This window comes from Lycorma delicatula, chromosome 13 (assembly GCF_047948215.1).
Source record: "Lycorma delicatula isolate Av1 chromosome 13, ASM4794821v1, whole genome shotgun sequence".
Taxonomy (NCBI): domain Eukaryota; kingdom Metazoa; phylum Arthropoda; class Insecta; order Hemiptera; family Fulgoridae; genus Lycorma; species Lycorma delicatula.
In genome coordinates, this window is record NC_134467.1 from 8,574,325 (window position 1) to 8,595,461 (window position 21,137).

Genomic DNA, 21,137 nt, shown 5'->3' on the forward strand with positions numbered 1-21,137 from the left:
AAAACAGGCCCAAAATTCTCTGCGTAATTTTTGTGATTTACTTTTAACACTTTCAGCTATTTATCTAGTAATTTGAACTAATAAGGTATCACTTAGTGTATACAAAAAAGGCTTAACATTTTATCTAATAAGATCTATTTAAAACTTATTTATTTTCTAAATTTTGTTTGTTATATATGTACCAAAAAAAAGTTAGATATTTTAATTTCATTAGAATATCTCACTCCATTCTTAAGATATACATTTTTATAGAAAAAACACAAAATGGTGGCCAAGGAAGAGTACTTTTCCGTCCGTAAGAATCTTTTTGGTTTATTTTGATGTCCTGAACCAATCTCCTATGTTTGATCAATATCTCCCAGGAACACTTTTTAATAACAGAGATGTTTCATTTCCAGTAGTCATTTAATATCAAACAGTCATTTTAAAATAATATTTATTTATTCTACAATACAAATTACACATGACGCAGATAAGGTTAAATGCAAACTGTTTACTGAAACGCTTTCTTTTTTTTAATTTAAGGTAGGTAATTACAAGTAGAGTAGCAAAGGAAATGAAATATTAAACTATTATCGTTGGTGTTTAAAAATTTTTTTATGTAAATCTGTTATTTAATACAAAATTCCATATAATATTGTACTTATCCATTACACTCATATTTATCGCATTTACCATAATCTTCACCAAACCTTCTTGCCTCATTGATTACATCTTTAAAATCTGTTTGGATAAATTCATTATTTAGTACTTCTCTAAAAATCCTTTAACAGAAAATAAATAAATAATTACATTTACATAATAAAATAATAAATAAATAATACTATAAAGAAATATTTTGCAAACATAACTAAAGTTTTTACGTTCAACAAATTATCACTTCAAGTAGATTAATTGGGTGTGGAGTAAAATGGAAAACTGTTTTGAAATGTTCCAGGTATTAATATTTTGAAATTAAAAGGCTGAAGTAAGATACAATGGTCAAAGCCACATTGAATAAGCACAATCACCGAAGTTAGATATACTGACTGGATGTTATTGCATAGTGCTGGCATATTTTAGTACTTAATAAGTTTCCTCTGTAGCTGTATCGCTGTAGCAGCTTCATATTTATAAAGGGAAATTGTAGTGATCGGCTAAAACTTTGGGTATTATGATTTTTACAAATGTCAACGTTGTAAGACTTCCTTAATCAAAAAAAAAAAAAATCAAAAATTATTGAAATTTCCTGAAAATGTGTACATGTAACATACATTCTTCTACATTTTGATTAATATGTCCAGATTTATATGCTTTGATTCAATTCCAAGGTGTACTCGTCCCCCTGATCTGCCCCGTTAAAGATGCTGGATGCTGTTATAACTTTGTCTTGCTACAGGTGCCTTCTTGTTGATTCCGATGAACAATCTCTTTGGAAGACAAGACCAGTTGATGTCATATGTAGCCCGTATCAAATCTCAGCCAGACCATCCAAATTTTAAGGTTATTCTTTCTAATACCCATGTTTGTCAATGCTTCGGAGGTTCCGAAGATTCTTAGTCATCTGCCCAGCTTGGTGTTGTTCGTTTAATTAAAGTAAGGCGATTCATTTGTTAAATGTTGAGCTCCCTTTGTTCTTCTTATTTAACATATGCCCTTAGAGACTAAATTGCCTTGGAGACTAAATTTTATAAATATTAATTTGACATTAAGTTGATGTGACAAATTAAAAACAAATCCTGTTACTTTTCGTCAAAAATTCTCTCAAATTTTGTCTGATGTAAAGACGGATTCAACTGTCTATACAGATGGCTTCAAATATAATAATTTAGTTGGCTGTGCTTTTGTAGTGAATGAATGAATGTATTTCTTTGAACTTACAGCTATTAAAAGTGCCTTTGCCGCTGAGCTTTATGCTATTAATGAAACACTAAACTTCATGAATTCTAGACATTGTCATGTTCTTATCTGTAGTGATCCAATGAGTGCATTGCAAGTGATAGGTGACATATATTCAAAACATCCTCTTGTTTTGGAAATACACAAAGTACTCTCTATCCTAACCTTTCGTAATACACGTATCAGCTTCTGCTGGATTTCAAGCCATGTCGGAATCACAGGTAGTAAGCAAGTCCTGCAAAGAAAGCATATACTTCACCCAACTTCTCTTGTTGTATTCTTACTTCCAATTTTTCTAATTTTACAAAACGGCTACTGCGAATGGAATGGCAGAAAGACTGGAATGCAACGGTAAATAACAAGCTACGACATGTGAAGAACATAGTGCGTCCTACTTTATCATCCAGTAGAGCAAAAAGGAGAGATGAAGTTATTCTTTTTGTTGTTTGCAAATAGGTCATAGCAGACTTGACACACATATCAGTATATATGTAAAATATTATTTTACATGTAAAAATCAAGGAGGGAGAGTAAACGGGTGCAAAAAGGCAAATAAAACAGCGAAGTATTAAAATTCAGAAAAAAAACTGATTTCAAGAATTTAAAAAATAAATATTTCAGTCTGGCCATATTATCACAAAAAATTTAACATTAATTTGGTTGGTTACCAGTGATTATTTGATTAACTTACCATTGATTGGTTCATCACACACACATATATATATATAATATACGAGGGTTATTTTTTTTCAAGATCCGATAGGTCACGAAATTAAAACCACAGTGAAAATAAAAAATTTGTAACAAGTACTTACATCGTTACGCTATTTCTCTACATAGTCGCCACTCCAATTTAGACATTTGTCGTAGCGCGGTACCAACTTTCCAATACCTTCGTCATAGAACAGAGCCGCCCGTGTTTTCAGCCATGTTTCTACGCTGGTCTGCAGCTCGATGTCTGTGCCAAAATGTTGTCCGCCTAGCCAGCGTTTCATGTGAGCAAAGAGGTGAAATTCGGATGGAGCCAAGTCCAAGATATATGGTGGGTGATCAAACACTTGCCGACGAAAACGCTGCAGGAGCTTATTTGTTACAGCTGCAGTGTGCGGCCGAACATTGTCATGGAGAAAGACAATGCCTGATGACAACATTCCTCTCCGCTTATTCTGAATTGCCCTTCGTAGACGTTGAAGAGTCACGCAGTATGAGGCTGCAGTGATGGTCGTGCCACGTTCCTTGAATTCCAGCAAGAGAACTCCATTCCACTCCCAGAACACAGTAGCCATACGCTTTCTGTTGAAGAAGGTTCGCTTGAACTTCTTCGGTTTACTGGGAGAATGAGAATGCATCCGCTGTTTGGATTGTTCTTTTGTTTCTTCAGTTTCGAAGTGGACCCGTGCCTTGTGACAATTTTGTTCAAAAAGTCTTCTTCATTGCGGTAGCGCTGGAAAAACGTTGGGGAGGCGTCCATTCTCATTGTTTTGTAATGGTCGCACAGCATCTTGGGAACCCGCCTCGCACACAGTTTGCGGTACTGAAGTCTCTCACTCGCAATGGTGTAGAGAGCTGACCTTGAAATTTCAGGAAACGAATCACTCAATACAGAAATTGTGAACCGACGATTTTCTAGAATTGCCTCATCCACTCGCTCAATGAGATCATCGGTTGACACTCGCTCCCTTCCCTGACCGCCTGCATCATGAACATCTGTACGTCCTGCACCATTGTCGCACTTTGCTGTCACTCATTGAAGTTTCACCGTACACATTACTTATTTATCGATGAATTTCAGCCGCATTACACCCCTCAGCCGGAAGAAATCGAATTACCGCATGCACTTCACACTTGGCGGGAGATGCTATTGTTGTAGACATTTTTACGTGCTAGCTGCGTGTTCAGAACTAAACGAGGTGACGCGGCGTGATTGAAGGCCATTCTAGAGACGCTACGCGTCTAGACCAACCCATCGGGTTGGTCTAGTGGTTAACGCGTCTTCCCAAATCAGCTGATTTGGAAAGTCGAGAGCTACAGCGTTCAAGTCCTAGTAAAGCCAGTTATTTTTACACGGATTTGAATACTAGATCGTGGATACCGGTGTTCTTTGGCGGTCGGGTTTCAATTAACCACACATCTCAGGAATGGTCGAACTGAGAATGTACAAGACTACACTCATGCATATCATCCTCATTCATCCTCTGAAGAATTATCTAAACGGTAGTTACCGGAGGCTAAACAGGAAAAAGAGAGACGCTGCGCAACACATATGCGCAAAGGTTCATTCGATTTTTGCGCGGGTTTTTATTTCGCGACCGATCGGACCTTGAAAAAAAATAAAACCTCGTGTATATATATATATATATATATATATATATATATATATATACACATAGTTTTAATACTAAAACTATATAAATTACATTACTAAAACTACTTTACTTACATTTTCATTTGATCATTATATTGTTTTATTATTTTCAAATTTGATTTTCTGTTCCATACTTCACAAACAAGTCGTTTAATACAATTTTCATTAATTTCAAACAACCTCAAAAAATCATAAAAATTAAAATAGTTTGCTATTACTCTCTTTTGATTTAATCCGTTTGATTTAGGCATCTAAAAAAAAATATTTTTTTAAAATTAAATATCTACAATTTGTTACCTCAGAACATTGAATAGATGATGTATTGAATATTTTTACAACTGAAGAAAATCTCCAACAGCAATTAACTCTTTTATTTTTTTTTTTTGTCTTCAGTCATTTGACTGGTTTGATGCAGCTCTCCAAGATAATCTATCTAGTGCTAGTCGTTTCATTTCGGTATACCCCCTGCATCCTACATCTCTAAAAATTTGTTTTACATATTCCAAACGTGGCCTGCCTACACAATTTTTTCCTTCTACCTGTCCTTCCAATATTAAAGCGACTATTCCAGGATGCCTTAGTATGTGGCCTATAAGTCTGTCTCTTCTTTAAACTATATTTTTCCAAATGCTTCTTTCTTCATCTATTTGCCGCAATACCTCTTAATTTGTCACTTTATCCACCCGTCTGATTTTTAACATTCTCCTATAGGACTGCATTTCAAAAGCTTCTAACCTTTTCTTCTCAGATACTCCAATCGTCCAAGTTTCACTTCCATATAAAGCGACACTCCAAACATATACTTTTAAAAATCTTTTCCTGACATTTAAATTAATTTTTGATGTAAACAAATTATATTTCTGACTGAAGGCTTGTTTCGCCTGTGCTATTCGGCATTTTATATCGTTCCTGCTTCGTCCATATTTAGTAATTCTACTTCCCAAATAACAAAATTCTTCTACCTCCATAATCTTTTCTCCTCCTATTTTCACATTCAGTGATCCATCTTTGTTATTTCTACTAGATTTCATTACTTTTGTTTTGTACTTGTTTATTTTCATGCGATAGTTCTTGCGTAGGACTTCATCCATGTCATTCATTGTTTCTTCTAAATCCTTTTTACTCTCGGCTAGAATTACTATATTACCAGCAAATCGTAGCATCTTTATCTTTTCACCTTGTACTGTTACTCCGAATCTAAATTGTTCTTTAACATCATTAACTGCTAGTTCCATGTAACGATTAAAAAGTAACAGGGATAGGGAACATCCTTGTCAGACTACCTTTCTTATTACAGCTTCTTTCTTATGTTCTTCGATTATTACTGTTGCTGTTTGGTTACTGTAAATTTTAGCAATTGTTCTTCTATCTCTGTATTTGAACCCTAATTTTTTTAAAATGCTGAACATGTTATTCCAGTCTACGTTATCGAATGCCTTTTCTAGATCTATAAATGCCAAGTATGTTGGTTTGTTTAATTCCAACTCTTTTATATATTGTTTAATTCTGGCTAGCCCCATGTAATAGCTGCTGAATGAAATTATGTTTTTGTAGCAGTGAAAAAATGTCATGCCTGAGTGGGATTCGAATCCAGAACCTCTGGATCAAAGGCAGAAACACTACCTCTATGCCATGACGTGGGCTAATAATAAATTAATACAAAATAAACTTTTTTTCAATTAATTTCAATACCATACTACTGAAATATTTTATAATTTTTTAATTCAAATGTGTTTGAATTAAAAGAAATTAATCTCAGAAAAAACACAAGTACTTATCTAAGAAAAATAATAATAATGTAAAATGACAATCGGTTATTAATGTAGGAGCCAGATTTTTTTATAAAGTAATCTATCTTCAGAGTGGAGTAAAATAACTTTAGTACTTTTTTGTTAACCCATCGGGTTGGTCTAGTGGTTAACGCGTCTTCCCAAATCAGCTGATTTGGAAAGTCGAGAGTTACAGCGTTCAAGTCCTAGTAAAGCCAGTTATTTTTATACGGACTTGAAAACTAGATCGTGGATACCGGTGTTCTTTGGTGGTTGGGTTTTAATTAACCACACATCTCAGGAACGGTCGAACTGAGAATGTACAAGACTACACTTCATTTACACTCATACATATCATCCTCATCCATCCTCTGAAGAATTATCTAAACGGTAGTTACCGGAGGCTAAACAGGAAAAAAGAGAAAGAGAAGAGTACTTTTTTGTTAATTGTCCCCCACCGTAAAAGTTTTGAATTATTTAGACAAGTAGAAAAGTATAAAAAAGAAAAAACTAGGTTTATCGGAATGTAAGATTAGATATTTAGTATTATGTCGAGAAAGGTACAATCTGTACATTAGTAAGAGAACAGTATTAGAGACAAATGGATTAAGATGGAATATAATATTAAAGAATGAAGATCTAATGTGTAGCCATTGAGAAACAGATTGGTTGCTAAATTAGTAGTGGAGGGATCAGAAATTTGAACAAAACTTACCTTCCATTGCAACTCTTCTTCACCTTCTGTCTAAAAATGATAACAGTTATTATTTTGAAATGAGTTAATGAATAGCCATTTCTCATATTGGCAAGGAACCTACTGCAAAATTTCATAGTAATCATAAAATCCTGCTTTATCTGTATCAAAAGATCCAGAATATTGTTTCCCTCAGTAGATAAATGTACAAGATAAATTAAAAAGAATTATAATCATACCTCTGATAAAATATGACGAACCAAATCTAAATTATCATGTAACTGTTTAACAATGAAATCTGATTGTAATGATGAAGGTGAGATTATCGGTAACAAAGTATTTTTTGTTCTTCTTCTACTCCTGTGCCTTTTTCTACCGGACAATATACCAAGTTGTAATAACACAGGATTATTAATTAGTGCTGCAACAATTCCCAATAAAGCAACACCAACAAGAGGGCCCCATAATGCTTTTAATGCTATATTTTTATCGTTATCAATATAATTATTTTGTAAATGAGATGAAGGCAGTTGTGGTAAATATGAATTATATTCATATTCTTTGTTTTGTCCATTGTACATGTTATGATCTCCATCTGTAAAAATAATCAGTGATACATTTTTTTTTGTAAATGAGCAGTATTACCAAATAAATACATTTATTTACATCGTTAAATTAGTACACTTTAAATCCAAAAGAATTAATAATATTGACCAAAAAGAAGAAGAGCCCAAGAAGACCATGTACCAGATGAAAATAAGTTTTGATGGAACAGGTTACACCAAGAATCTATTCCAATTAATGAATTCATCTTAGTAGCAATTTACAAAGAAAATATTCTAACCATTTTTCTAAGAATAAAACATTATCCATCATCAGTTTTAAAATATGAGTATTAAGAAAATAATCACGTTGTCAAATTCATCTCTGTTATTAAACTTATGTTATGGAATGAGCAACTTAAACCCGAATCCTGGTTCGAACTGCAAATTATTAAGTTACCTTTAACGCTTTTATCGTTGCTGCTTCTATTACTAGCACTACTGTATATGTTACTATTTTTGTTTGTTGCAGTCAGTTGTAAACGGTTCACGGTTCAGTTCAGTATAGTTTTGTTCTTTGCATTTTTGTTATTCTAGAATGCCTCATTCGATCGAGGAAAGGGTTTCTATAATGGACGCTTATGTGCGTTTGCATCCTTTCAATAAATGCATCAAATATTCATGCACATTTTTCCAAATGCCAAAATCTGAGCAAAGAATAGCATGCACGATTTGGATTAAAATGGCATACAACGGGGTCAGTTTCAAAGGCAAAACAAACTAGGCGATCTTCCATTAGGACTCCAGAGGTCATAGCCGATATTCAAAGAAATTCTGCTGGTCCCAAAAATTTGTGCATAAGTTATCACCACAAAGTGGTGTAAGGTAAGATTCTTCATGATTTAAATTTCAAACCATCTTAATTCTTGTGACCGGCGACTCAAAAAATCGTCTATGAACACAAACATCCACTTCATGATGAGAAAATCGGTTTATGGTGTACTGGTTCTAGTAATTGTATAGCAGGACCAGTATTTTTTGACCGAAGTGTCAATATATAAGTTAATTGTTCAATTCTTGATAAATTCTGAGCACAATTAGCAGATTGTAAAAAAGAGTATGGCTTCTTCCAACAAGATGAGAAATGTGACACATATCAAATTATTCACTAGCATGCATTCATCCTGATCGGGAGTCTTACTCTTTAAGACTTGGGGGTTGGCATCCCCACGGCTCTAGCCTATGCAGCTTTTCTTCCTATTACACCCCGAGGTGCTGACCAGTCTACACTATACACATACACTACACAAATTTCAACATATACCCTTACTTAACTACACAATATGCTACACTGTTTCTTCTTACATTTACACTTGGATGGTGTTGCAGCATCTTACAAAATGTAAATGTAACCCAAGGTGGAAACCTCCATACCGATGTGTGAATGGCTGTACGTAGAGAGTCCCAAACGATGTCCTCTGGGCATCTTGGTGAACCCAGTTATATTTAGCTCTAGCCTCTATACGTGTGGACTCTGCAGAGATGGTCCTTTATTTTCCCGGTTCTCGTGGAACCAAAATTTAAAGTCCTCAAATAAATTCCACGGTGCTTGGTGGTTCATCTATAAAAACCACCAACATTAGTCTTGTGAAAAGGCCTTGTTAGCATTGCCTGTCGAAGATAACAGTACTGTAGAAGACAGATTGAATTGTGACAGATATCGTCTACAGTATAAAAACATCAGATATGTAGTTCTGACAAATAATCAGGAAGGTTCCTTCATAAGGTCTCGCCTTTCCTGATTAATAAAGCTGTAACGGATTGAAGTGGTTCCTCGAAGAACATCAGAAAATTACAAGAAGGAACAATTTTGATTGAAAATTTTAATGATGAACAGAGTCAATCTCTGTTACGTCTCAACAATATGGGTGGCATAAATGTAAGTGTGATATGCCAAAAAATCCCTAAATACCAGCCGAGGAGTAGCCTAAATTTGCTGTGACCTTCTGGAGATGGATGTAACTGAAATAGCTGATGAGCTTCGTACCTAGGAAGTTGTGGAGATGAAGCGAATAATGAAACAACAGAGCGAAATAGAAGAACCTAAAGCTTCCCTCATATTAACATTTAATTTTACCGTAACACCAGAGAAAATAAAAGTAGTTTACATGTCGGTTCAAATACAATCATTCATCCACAACGATGTTTCCAATGTCAAGGATATGGCCATACTATAAAATCTTGTTCAAAAATTGTAATTTGCACTTTGGTGCCAAAGATCGCAATGACATTAACTGTTAGGAGAAAGAAAGATGTAGTAATTGTGCGGGAATAAATTCAGCTAGCTCACAAGATTGCCAGACTCTTAAAGAAGAGAAGTTAATTCTCAAAATCTGTACGAATACGAAACAGAAACTATCTTTCCCAGCTGCACGAAGAGAATATATATAAAAAGAGACTGAAATCTTATAACCTGATTAAACCAAATGTCTCTTTTGCCGCCGTGACATCAAGCAAAGCCCCTGCAAATGCAGGTAACCAACAGTGCAGATCCTACAATGTACTAAAAAAACTTTTTCAGATGTTATCTGATGAAATTGCTTCATTTACTGCAACTATATTGGAGCTAACTAAGATGAATAAGAAGTCAGTGGTTGCAGCTAGCGAAACTAACGCTAGTGGGATCCCTCTTAAAATTCCTGTCCCCAAAGTTTTATCTGTAAAGGCAGGAGTAAATATAGTGCGTTAAGACATTTAATAAGCTTCCTGTTAGGGAAGCCCACGCAATCACCCCTTCTAGAATGTGGTCTGCGACTTCCCATTTTTCAAAATCTCCCTTCCATCACCTTGAATACTGGAGGATGTGGTTGAGAAACTGCCCAACCCCAGGCCATCAGAGTTTATTAAGATTAAAAATTCTAAAAAGAAAAACCGCATCACCTGCAATTAATTTTTCTACATATTTATCTGTAATTCTATATCTATAGTTACCTTTATTATGAACATTATCCAGTGGATCATTCAAGGTCTTCAATTTCACATTGAAGATGTTAGAGTACTGACGCACACACAAGAACCGTTTATAATGTGCTTCCAAGAAACACATCTTCTACAACAAGATGCAGTAACACTCAGGGGCTATTTCTGTGATAAGTGTGACTGTCTCATAGACAGTAGAGAGAATGGAGGAGTTGCTATTTTCATGCGGAATGAGATATCGGCTAAGTATATCACTTACCTTTAAGCCTTCCCATCACATATGATGATGTTGCAGACACCGTTGAGCAACTTACCTCTTTTACTTCCCTGATGCTCGAAAATGCTAGAAAATACATTCCACAAACATCTGGGAACGCTAGACATCTCTACGTTCCTGGATGGAATGACGACTGCCAAAATGCTATTAGAAAACGATGGCAGGCACTGCATAAACTTAACCTCAGACCTTCAAATGAATATCTGTATTTGTACCATAAGGCTAGAGTGATATGTCATCAGATATTCTTTGATGGTAGGAGAAAGTCGTGGACGAATTATGTAAACATCATCAAACACAGTACCTCTCCATCTACTTTTTGGAATAAGTTTCATGCGATTTGCAGATCTCAGAAACAATCTATTCTTCGACTTATATACGAAGGAGAACCTCTTACGTCATCTTCAGCAGTCGCAGCTAACTTGGCATATTGTTGCCATTCTGTATCTCTCACTTCATCATACACAAAAGAATTTCAGAGATGTAGCATACAGATGATACACTGTCATTGAATGTTGGTGATTTAGTAGGTGAAACAAATGCTCCATTTGCATTCAATAAGTTGTTGTATGCACTAAAAAACTCACGCAATCTCTCTCCTAGACCTGAAAACATTCATCTCATTACGCTGTCACATCTTCCCCATTCGGCACAACAACACCTATTGTGTATTTACACACGTCTTCCCATCCACCTGGTCAGAAGTTATTCTTGTAAGTAGTACTTTAAGTAGTACTTAAACCAGCTAAAGAAAAGCATGCCTCTCAAGCTACCGCCCTATCTCCTTGACAAGTGTTTTATGCAAACTAATGGAGAGCATGGTGAACTGCACGCTGAACAGAAAGAAAAAAAATATTTGTCTAGTCTTAGTTTTTCCTTCAAGGCTATTTGATGAAAGAGTTTAAGAATCAAATACCCCAGACTATCGATGAATTGAAGGCGAACAACATTTTGCATCAAGTGAGTCTGTATAACCACATGAAAGTACATCGCTGCACAGGCACTCCCACTTCGAACATCTTTTGTAAAATGTTAGTATATGTGTAAACTGACTCTACTTAATGTAAATACAGAGTTTAATTTACATCTTCATTTTACTTATAAAATGTTACATATCACAACTGTGTTTAATATATGGTGGTTTGGATTTAAGTTGCTCATCTTGTTTTTATTCTAAACATTGAAGGTAACAAGATAAAAACTTTTCTGCTAATTTAAACTAAATATGATAATAGCATATTTTGTATATTTCATCATTTTCTCATGTGTGATGTGATTTTTTTTTTAAATAAAAAAATATAATAAATCAAAAAATCACAATTGTAACATTTTCAAGTAACACAGCATAATATTTCAATGTTCAAGAAAGGGTCTTACTATGCTCTTCCATTGTCATTTGCAATAAATTATGAGCAAATTAAAAAGATTTTCCCAGTAATTTACTTAAAATAAATTAAAAAATTTTCTTTTATAGAACCGATATTAATTTGCTGATGAGTTTTTAAATAATATTAATTTAAAGAGAAGTCTTGTATTTATCGCATCGTAATTGTTTTCTCATAACTCAACATAATAGTTCAGCTTATAAGAAAGCAGCTTAAGAAAGAAACTATGTGGAAATTCTTCCCGCTTATTTGTCTGTTTTATTAAGATTAATGATGCAGATTTATCTGGATCCTGTTCAACATGTACTTTATGAGCCAAAAGTAATTTCCAATAGCAACTTCTGAATTGTGAATTATTTTTTAGTATGTTTTTTGTATTTAATGTATTTACCTTAAAATTATTTCATGTTTTTGTATTTAAATAATTAATATGGATTTTAAAACATCAATTTTTTATTTATCTTATAAAGATGTGACCTATGTAAGGCGTTATTATGTACTGATCAGAACAAACATTTATTTTATGTTCTAAATAATGCATTTATATACTACACACAACAAAATACTAAATGAACATACATAATTCAAATTAAATGCATTTTTCAATTATATCCTAAATACAAGTCTTCTTTAAAAAAAAGAAAAAAAATACTAATAACTGATACATCCACAGAAATGATTTAAATAATTACATTTGTTTAAAAAAGTATTTTAATGAAATAAATTTGATTCGGTTTTTAATTCAAAATTAATAATCTTGAATACTCATAATTTTCATTTACTTTCACTTACAATATCATATTTGAATCTATCTAGAAATATTTTTAAAATCTCTATCTAGAAATATTTGAAATTTTGTCTTAATAGCTTTTCTTCAGTGTTAAAATTATTATCAGATTTTTCATTCAATTGTTACCAAATTATTTCATTCGATCACGATTAGTGTTGCTGTTTTTTTGTTTCCCCCAGCTATTGCTTTGTTGCTGCTGCAGCAATATAACCGTAAAGGAAAAGTATAGAGAGTGGCTAAAATTTTGGATATCTACGGTTTTTCCAAACATTAAATTTTCAACACACTTTTATTCCAAAAAACACAATAAGTTACAGAAATTTCTGGAATATTGGTCTGTAATTTCATTAATATTTCTGAACCGGCTGAAAATAAGTTCTTTGTAAGTATTTTAAGCAATTTCTGTTTATGGGGGATTGATAGCATTAAATTTTGAACGAAAGGGAAAGAGGCAAAAAGTTTTTGCCTTTTTTATTTTTTGTATACTGCTTGTAGAAAATAGAGCTTCAATATGATGAAAGTACTCATTTTTATTTAAAATTCCAAACTTTTAAATCAATTTGATTTAGAGGTCAGTGATATTCAATATTATTTCTAAACAATTTTTACCTCTAAAAACTCTTTTGAAGGTTGAAATTTGTCCATAAATAAATATCCCAGCTTTGACCTGATTTTCCATATTATCAGACAAGGGGTATCACACATACACAAATATATATATATATTTTTTTTTTTAGTAAACTATAATTATCTTTATACTTATTGAATAATGTTGCACCAAATCAACCTGACATATTGAAGCAAATAATTACTCCAATAAATAAACTTTTTTAAGCCAAACATGACAAGGGGGCCGATTGGGATATGTACTTAAAATATATTTTCTTTTTAACGTAAATTTTCAAGATTGAAAATACAAATACAATAATGTAACCAGTGTTAGTGTAAATGATGTGGAAACATTTTTAAAAAACTGACAACACAGTTGTAGGAGTTTCCCATCACATGGTTTTTTTATGCAAGGCTTACACGCACAACTTAATTTAAAATATTTATCTTTTTATTTAAATATAATATTTTTTGGACGGCTGTACATCAGCGATACACTAGTGTTCCTTGTGATGACAGGGGGTACTGTTGATGCAGTATATCCACTTAGCCACTAGTTTACAGATTTTTTGGGGTTGGGGTGTGATTTTGTAAACCTTTTTACACAAGTATTATTTTTTAATCGTTAACAAATGCGCCTAAGGAAAATAAGACCTTAATTAGGTGAAATTTTGAGATACTGAGGGTGGTTTTTTTCTACAGCCTCACTCTCTTCACCTTTTAAATTGAAAATTTAATTTTATGATTCAGTAGTTCTGGTGATATAAGGTGTGAGATGTTGAGAAAAAATACATGTACATATGAATATTAACACCTGAAAAATTTCCGTTTGGTTTTTTGGGTCCCTTAGGTGTCAAAACGTCAAGATCTGGTGAAAACTGCATATGCAAATATTTGAAACGATTACAATACTTTCCGTTCTACAGCTATAGCTCTAAGCGGGAAAGTAAAAAAATAGAGTTGAGGAAGCGATTGATAGATTATACAAGCTGGTGTGTAATATTTATGAAAAAGGGGAATTTGCGTCAGACTTCAAAAAAAGTGTTATAGTCATGATACCAAAGAAAGCAGGGGCAGATAAATGTGAAGAATACAGAACAATTAGTTTAACTAGTCACGCATCAAAAAACTTAACTAGAATTCTATACAGAAGAATTGAGAGGAGAGTAGAAGAAGTGTTAGGAGAACACAAATTTGGTTTCAGGAAAAGTATAGGGACAAGGGAAGCAATTTTAGGCCTCAGATTAATAGTAGAAGGAAGATTAAAGAAAAACAAACCGACATTCTTGGCGTTTATAGACCTAGAAAAGGCATTCGATAACGTAGACCGGAATAAAATGTTCAGCATTTTAAAAAAATTAGGGTTCAACTACAGAGGTAGAAGAACAATCGCAAACATGTACAGGAACCAAACAGCAACAGTAACAATTGAAAAACATAAGAAAGAAGCCGTAATAAGAAAGGGAGTCCGACAAGGATGTTCCCTATCTCCGTTACTTTTTAATCTTTACATGGAACTAGCGGTTAATGATTTTAAAGAACAATTTAGATTCGGAGTAACAGTACACGGTGAAAAGATAAAGACGCTACGATTTGCTGATGATATAGTAACTCTAGCCGAGAGTAAAAAGGACTTAGAAGAAACAACGAACGGCATAGATGAAGTCCTACGCAAGAACTATCACGTGAAAATAAACAAGAACAAAACAAAAGTAATGAAATGTAGTAGAAATAACAAAGATGGACCGCTGAATTTAAAAATAGGAGGAGAAAAAATTATGGAGGTAGAAGAATTTTGTTATTTGGGAAGTAGAATTACTAAAGATGGACGAAGCAGGAGCGATATAAAATGCCGAATAGCACAAGCGAAACGAGCCTTCAGTAAGAAATATAATTTGTTTACATCAAAAATTAATTTAAATGTCAGGAAAAGATTTTTGAAAGTGTATGTTTGGAGCGTCGCTTTATATGGAAATGAAACTTGGACGATCGGAGTATCTGAGAAGAAAAGATTAGAAGTTTTTGAAATGCGGTGCTATAGGAGAATGTTAAAAATCAGACGGGTGGATAAAGCGACAAATGAAGAGGTATTGCGGAAAATAGATGAAGAAAGAAGCGTTTGGAAAAATATAGTTAAAAGAAGAGACAGACTTATAGGCCACATACTAAGGCATCCTGGAATAGTCGATTTAATATTGGAAGGACAGGTAGAAGGAAAAAATTGTGTACGCAGGTCACGTTTGGAATATGTAAAACAAACTGTTAGGGATGTAGGATGTAGGGGGTATACTGAAATGAAACGACTAGCACTAGATAGGGAATCTTGGAGAGCTGCATCAAACCAGTCAAATGAATGAAGACAAAAAAAAAAAAAATCTGTGGTTAGTAAGTTACTAAGTTAGTAAGACTAAAAGTCGGGTACTTCAGTTAAAATATTTTAATAATTTTTGCCAATTTTTTAATCGATTATTTAATTCTAATTTTTGATCGGTTTATCAAGTTACACTATCATTAAATATGTTATAGAGAGATAATGTTATATCTAAGAGAATTAAATTGAGCCCAAATAGTTTTACAAAATTTTTTTTCTTTTTTTAACAGTTACGCACTAATATAAATTATACAAATAATGAATAAAAAGTCCAGATTTAAATTTTTTAACTGAGCATTTTGATTTTTTTCTCAGTTGAACTCTGAATATTGGAAAATGAATTTATTAACATTTAAAACTCCTATGAGACATATGAAATAAAAATCTATCAAGGGCAGCGCCAGGAAAGTTATCTCTTTGCCAATTTTTTCAATATTTAAATATACTTTCTCTAAATTATTTTATCTCTCCAATTCATATACACACATAACTAAACTTACCTAAAATCGATGGCGGTGTAATGAGAAGATCGTGATACATGTAGCGTTCAACACGTTTTTTCAAAACTGTATTATCAACATTATAATTAGAAAAACTTGTATCGTTTAGATAATTTAATAATTTATTACCGGTGTTAATGTCCTTATTATTAAATTTAATATTATTATAATTATTTTCAATTTTATTAGTAATATTATGGTTTTTAAATAAAATAGCAAAATTTTGATTAATAAAACAATTAAAAATATAAATAAAAGTAGTTCTAATAAGTAACATGCTAATAAAATTAAATATAAAAGAAAAAACAAAATAAAAAACTGAGCAAATATTTTTATCTATCCACACCTTACTACTACAACAGAAACGGAGAAATAAAATTACAAAAAAGTAAACCGTCTCTTTTTATAAATTAGATGTAGTTATTTTATTTCAAGATGTTAATATAATATAACAAAAAAAATAATGAAAAGAACAATAAGAATAAATAAGAGAAATTTCATTTCATTATATCTTATCTTAACAAAATAATTGTAGTTTCCTCGTGCGTAACATGATAATGTATTAAATTGAGTACAAACAATCCGTTTGTTTTTATTTTCTCTAGATGCATTGTTATATTCAATTACCCTTAATTATTTAGTCTAGTTCAAAATTTTATTTATCCTTCTGATCTTCATTTATAAACTAATAAAACTTATTTTCTAAATCGATTTCTCTATTAAACCTTTGAAAAAGAAATGAATAAATATTTATTTTACATAGAACAGTAACAGTTTCCTAATGCCCGATAATATTTACGAGGGAAAATATTTTACAATAACAATGAAAGAAAAACTTTTTCGGTACAAATCGTTTTATTATTTCTCAAACAAAATATTCGGCTTTAAGATTTAAACACTTTTGAGTGAGTTTGTACCGTTTCTCGAAACATTTTTTCAACACTGAAATTAGTACCTCAAAAACACGATTTTGAAAAAATTCAACAGTTTCTTGAGATGATGAAAATCGCTGTCCGCGCATTTTTTTTGCATTTGGGAAGAAAAAGACGTAATTAGGCAAAAAATCAGGTGAATACGATCGAGGAGACATTAATTCAATGTTTTTCTCCGTCAAATAACCAATTGTTTGACGTGCTGTGTGAGAGCTGGTACTGTTACGATGAAGATCGGTGCAACGTTTTCTGTTATTTTTCCTGATTTCATTGATGACTTCTAATAAACAAATCGTATACCGGTCGGAATTAACTGTTTTTCGTTCCTCTAAAGCGATGGTCGCTACATGTCCAGTATAACCGAAGAAACAAGCGATCATTTTCTTGGAAGAATTTCGCGAACCGCTTTTGTTGGATTCGGTTCATCTTGAAACTTCCAAACAGTTGATTGTCGCTTAGTTTCCGGTACGGTTATTTCCGAGTTTCGTCTCCTGTTACGATATTGTACACGGATTTTTACGACATTTCCTCGGTCGAATTTTTTGATCGTTTCCTTACACCGATTGACGCGAGCCTGTTTTTGAGCTTCGGTCAAATTATACAAAATCCATCGGGAATAGATGTTTTTCACAGCTAAATGTTCATATGCAGAATCGTCTTCGATACGCCTATGCCTCTATTTCACGATAACTCGCACGCCGATCTTCTTCGATCGTGTTGCGCACAGCATCGATGTGCAAACCGTTTGTAAATAATCTTTTCTGATGATGGTTCTTTAACAAAAGTCGAAGGAAAGGATTCGATACATTGTTATTGAGTTAGGCCCTTACTAAAATCGTAAAAAATCATCCGACGAAAACTTTCACGCGAAATTTCTATCTTTTCGCAAAACTATTTTTTTTTTAAATTCTCACTGTAAACAAACTACTGAGCCGATTTCTTCCGCTGTTGTAACGAAAAAAAGTCAAATTTTACAACATCGGTAATATCATCTCAATAGTACCATATACAGGTCGATTGTAAAAATTTAAAGGCGACCTCTGTACAATGATGGGTGATAATGAATATCTGTAACTTGTGAAAAATGCTACCCTGACTTAGACTTGAACCCGGAACCTCGGAACGAAAGGCAAAAGGACTAAATGGGACCCAAATTTGAAAGTTTTTCTTCGTGTTTCATCGATCGCATGGGGGAAACGATTTTTTTCAGTAAACTGCATTAAAATCGTTTAAAAGCTTAAGACTTTAGGTTTAAAGTCTTTTTTTGTATGTCTACGATTTTCCTGAGCCGAAATATTCCACTTTAAAGAGAAAAGGCCACTTTTGTCTTTAATGCTACATATCTCACGATTTAAGCAACGTATTTACACAAATAAATATAGAAATTAAAAGGTTCTGATCTAGGTTTAATGAAAAATTGTGAGGTTTTTAATGTAGCGTTGCGGTTTTTGGCTTTTGTTCATTTTGTGCCGAGATATTGAAATCTTTAAAGATTGAGACTGCAACATGTATCACCCGCTCTCAGTATACCCGTCATGTATCACCCGTAACTCAATATCACGTTACTAATCAAAAAGAGAATTCGGCTCCATGTTACAAAACGCGGCGACTTACGGCTGTTTTTAAGTAAATTCGAGCCTGATATTAACAACTCGTTAAAATCACATCAGATTCATCCTTCAGAATAATGTTAGTGTAATTTTTGATTCGAAAGCTTTGTTTTAATTACTGTATTGTAATATTGAATATGCTATCACTATTGTTGTTATTTAACTACGAGGTGTGTGAGAAAAGTAATGAGATTGGTAACACTGCGAGCGATCTGGCAACGCTGTCTACCGGTCTGTGCTAGACCGGTTTGTTCATCCTTTCCGCATGCTCAATACGAGTTTCAACTCCGTTCAGCCAACACATAATTTTTGACAGCGCCATCAGTGACGTTATATTTTGTTGTGCGTTACGAAAATAGAGCATCGGAATTTAGACCGACGTTGTGCGATCAAGTTTTATGTTAAACTTGGGAAATCCGTGAGTGACCTTTGAAAAGTTGAAACAGGCTTTTGGGGAACATCGCTTATCAAGAGCACAAGTTTTCCGCCGGCACAAATCATTTTTGGAAGGCCGAGAACACGTTGAAGATCGACCTCGCTCAGGGAGACCTTCGATTTCAAAATCTGACGAAAACGTTGAGCGTGTAAGGGGTCTTGTGAGATCAGACCGTCGTTTAACAATTAAGGATGATGAGTGAACGGTTAAATTTAAACGCTTTCACCGTACATCAAATTTTGACAGACGATTTGGACATGCGAAAGGTTTGTGCGAAATCGGTGCCGAAAACCTCACAACGGAACAGAAGGACAATCGAAGAAACGTATGCGTTGATCTTCTTAAGAGGATTGACAACGACCAAGAATTCTTCAACCGTGTGATCACAGGTGATAAATCTTGGATATTTGAGTACGAATCCTGAAACAAAGCGGTAAAGCGAAGAGTGAAACACTCCGTCATCTCCTCGACCGAAAAAATGTGGAATGAGCAAATCAAAGATCAAAACCGTACCGATTTGCTTTTTTGACAGTAGGGGTATAGTGCATAAAGAATTTTTTCCTCCAGGATAAACTGTCAATCGAGTGTTTTACAAAGGTGTCCTTGAAAGGCTCAGGAAAAGAGTGATTCGTGTGAGACTAGACATCGCAGACAAGCGGATGCTTCATCGTGACAATGCCCCGTGTCACACGGCCATTTCCATCACGGAATATTTTACCTCAAAATGCATTCCTACGGTTCCTCAACCACCCTCCTATTCACCTGATTTGAGTGCTTATGACGTTTTCCTTTTCCCGAAATTGAAACGTATCTTAAAGGACGTCGTTTTGGAACTCCGGAGAACATTCAAAATACTGTGACCGACCGGTTAAAAGTCCTACCGGTTGAAGCCTTCCAGCGCTGCTACCAGGAGTGGGAACAACGATTCCGCCGGTGTATAGCTGCCCGAGGGAACTATTTTGAAGGGGATAATATTGTTGTTTGAAAAAAATAAAATCTTTGGTAAGTAAAAAGTCAGTTTCATTACTTTTCTTACACACCTCGTATATATCGGTCTCGTCAGATAATTTAGTTTCTGGTTTTTCCCTCTTTAATTTCGGAATGAAAACGTCATTTACATCTTCCTTATCTTCATCATTATCGTCGCGTATTTTTCTGACCGTTTCTTCTTTCAACGTCATCTCTATTTCTTCGATTTCGTACATGCCTTCGGGTAATTCTTGTCATTATCATAATAAGTCAGAACTGTTTTTGACTTTCTCGACATTAGGTATAATATTATTATAGGCTATCAGTTCTATTTTTTTCCATTCACCTTCTTCGAATTCAGTGAAAGGAAAAAATTCTGTATGAAACAAAATGAAAATAACATAATAAAAAATCTGTATGAAAATTCTGTAAAAAGTCTCATTACTTTTCTCACACACCTCGTACATAGATGCAATTGTAATTTTTTTGAAAGCAATTTTAATAAAAAATACTTCCAGATACGATTAATATGCGTTTTAGTTGCTCTCATTTAAAATGTAAGTTTCAACTCAGAAATAGGATATGCCACATTTAAAAACGATAACTGCAATCGCTGTTTTGAGAGCGCACCATAAACAATTATTATTTTAACAGAAGGTAATTTTAAAAATTTTGGGTGCGCTAGAAAATGTTTGATTCTCAATGTGGGGGCGGTGGGCGAAAAAATTTGAGAACCCATGATCTTAGACCAAATAAAACATATATATGTATATACGTTTATGTGTTTCCTTATATCTCAAGATTGACTGAACCGATTTTCTCAAATTTGGATCAAATATTTCTATATTGGAACATTGATCGTATTAATTTTATTTCAAAATTAAAAATTTAGGTCGTGTGGTATACATTATAAAACTAATTTCAATTTTTTTAGAGAAAACTTGATAAAACAAATTTGTTACCTATTTTGTTTGCAACAAAATCAAGCCATAATGTTTTGCTCTGAACAATTTTAATAATATGCAAAGTTT

The 21,137-nt window shown here is 33.5% G+C and overlaps 1 protein-coding gene across 1 annotated transcript; it reads right to left on the bottom strand.

Moving 5' to 3' along the window:
• Window positions 1-545: 545 nt before the first annotated feature.
• Window positions 546-16,494, bottom strand: LOC142333828 (uncharacterized). The gene is made up of 4 exons (XM_075381375.1): window positions 16,160-16,494; window positions 6,946-7,301; window positions 4,319-4,494; window positions 546-764 (listed from the first exon to the last, which is right to left on the bottom strand). Exons 1-4 carry the CDS (start codon window positions 16,434-16,436, stop codon window positions 644-646), a joined length of 930 nt encoding a protein of 309 aa, XP_075237490.1. The 5' UTR covers window positions 16,437-16,494; the 3' UTR covers window positions 546-643.
• Window positions 16,495-21,137: the final 4,643 nt, after the last annotated feature.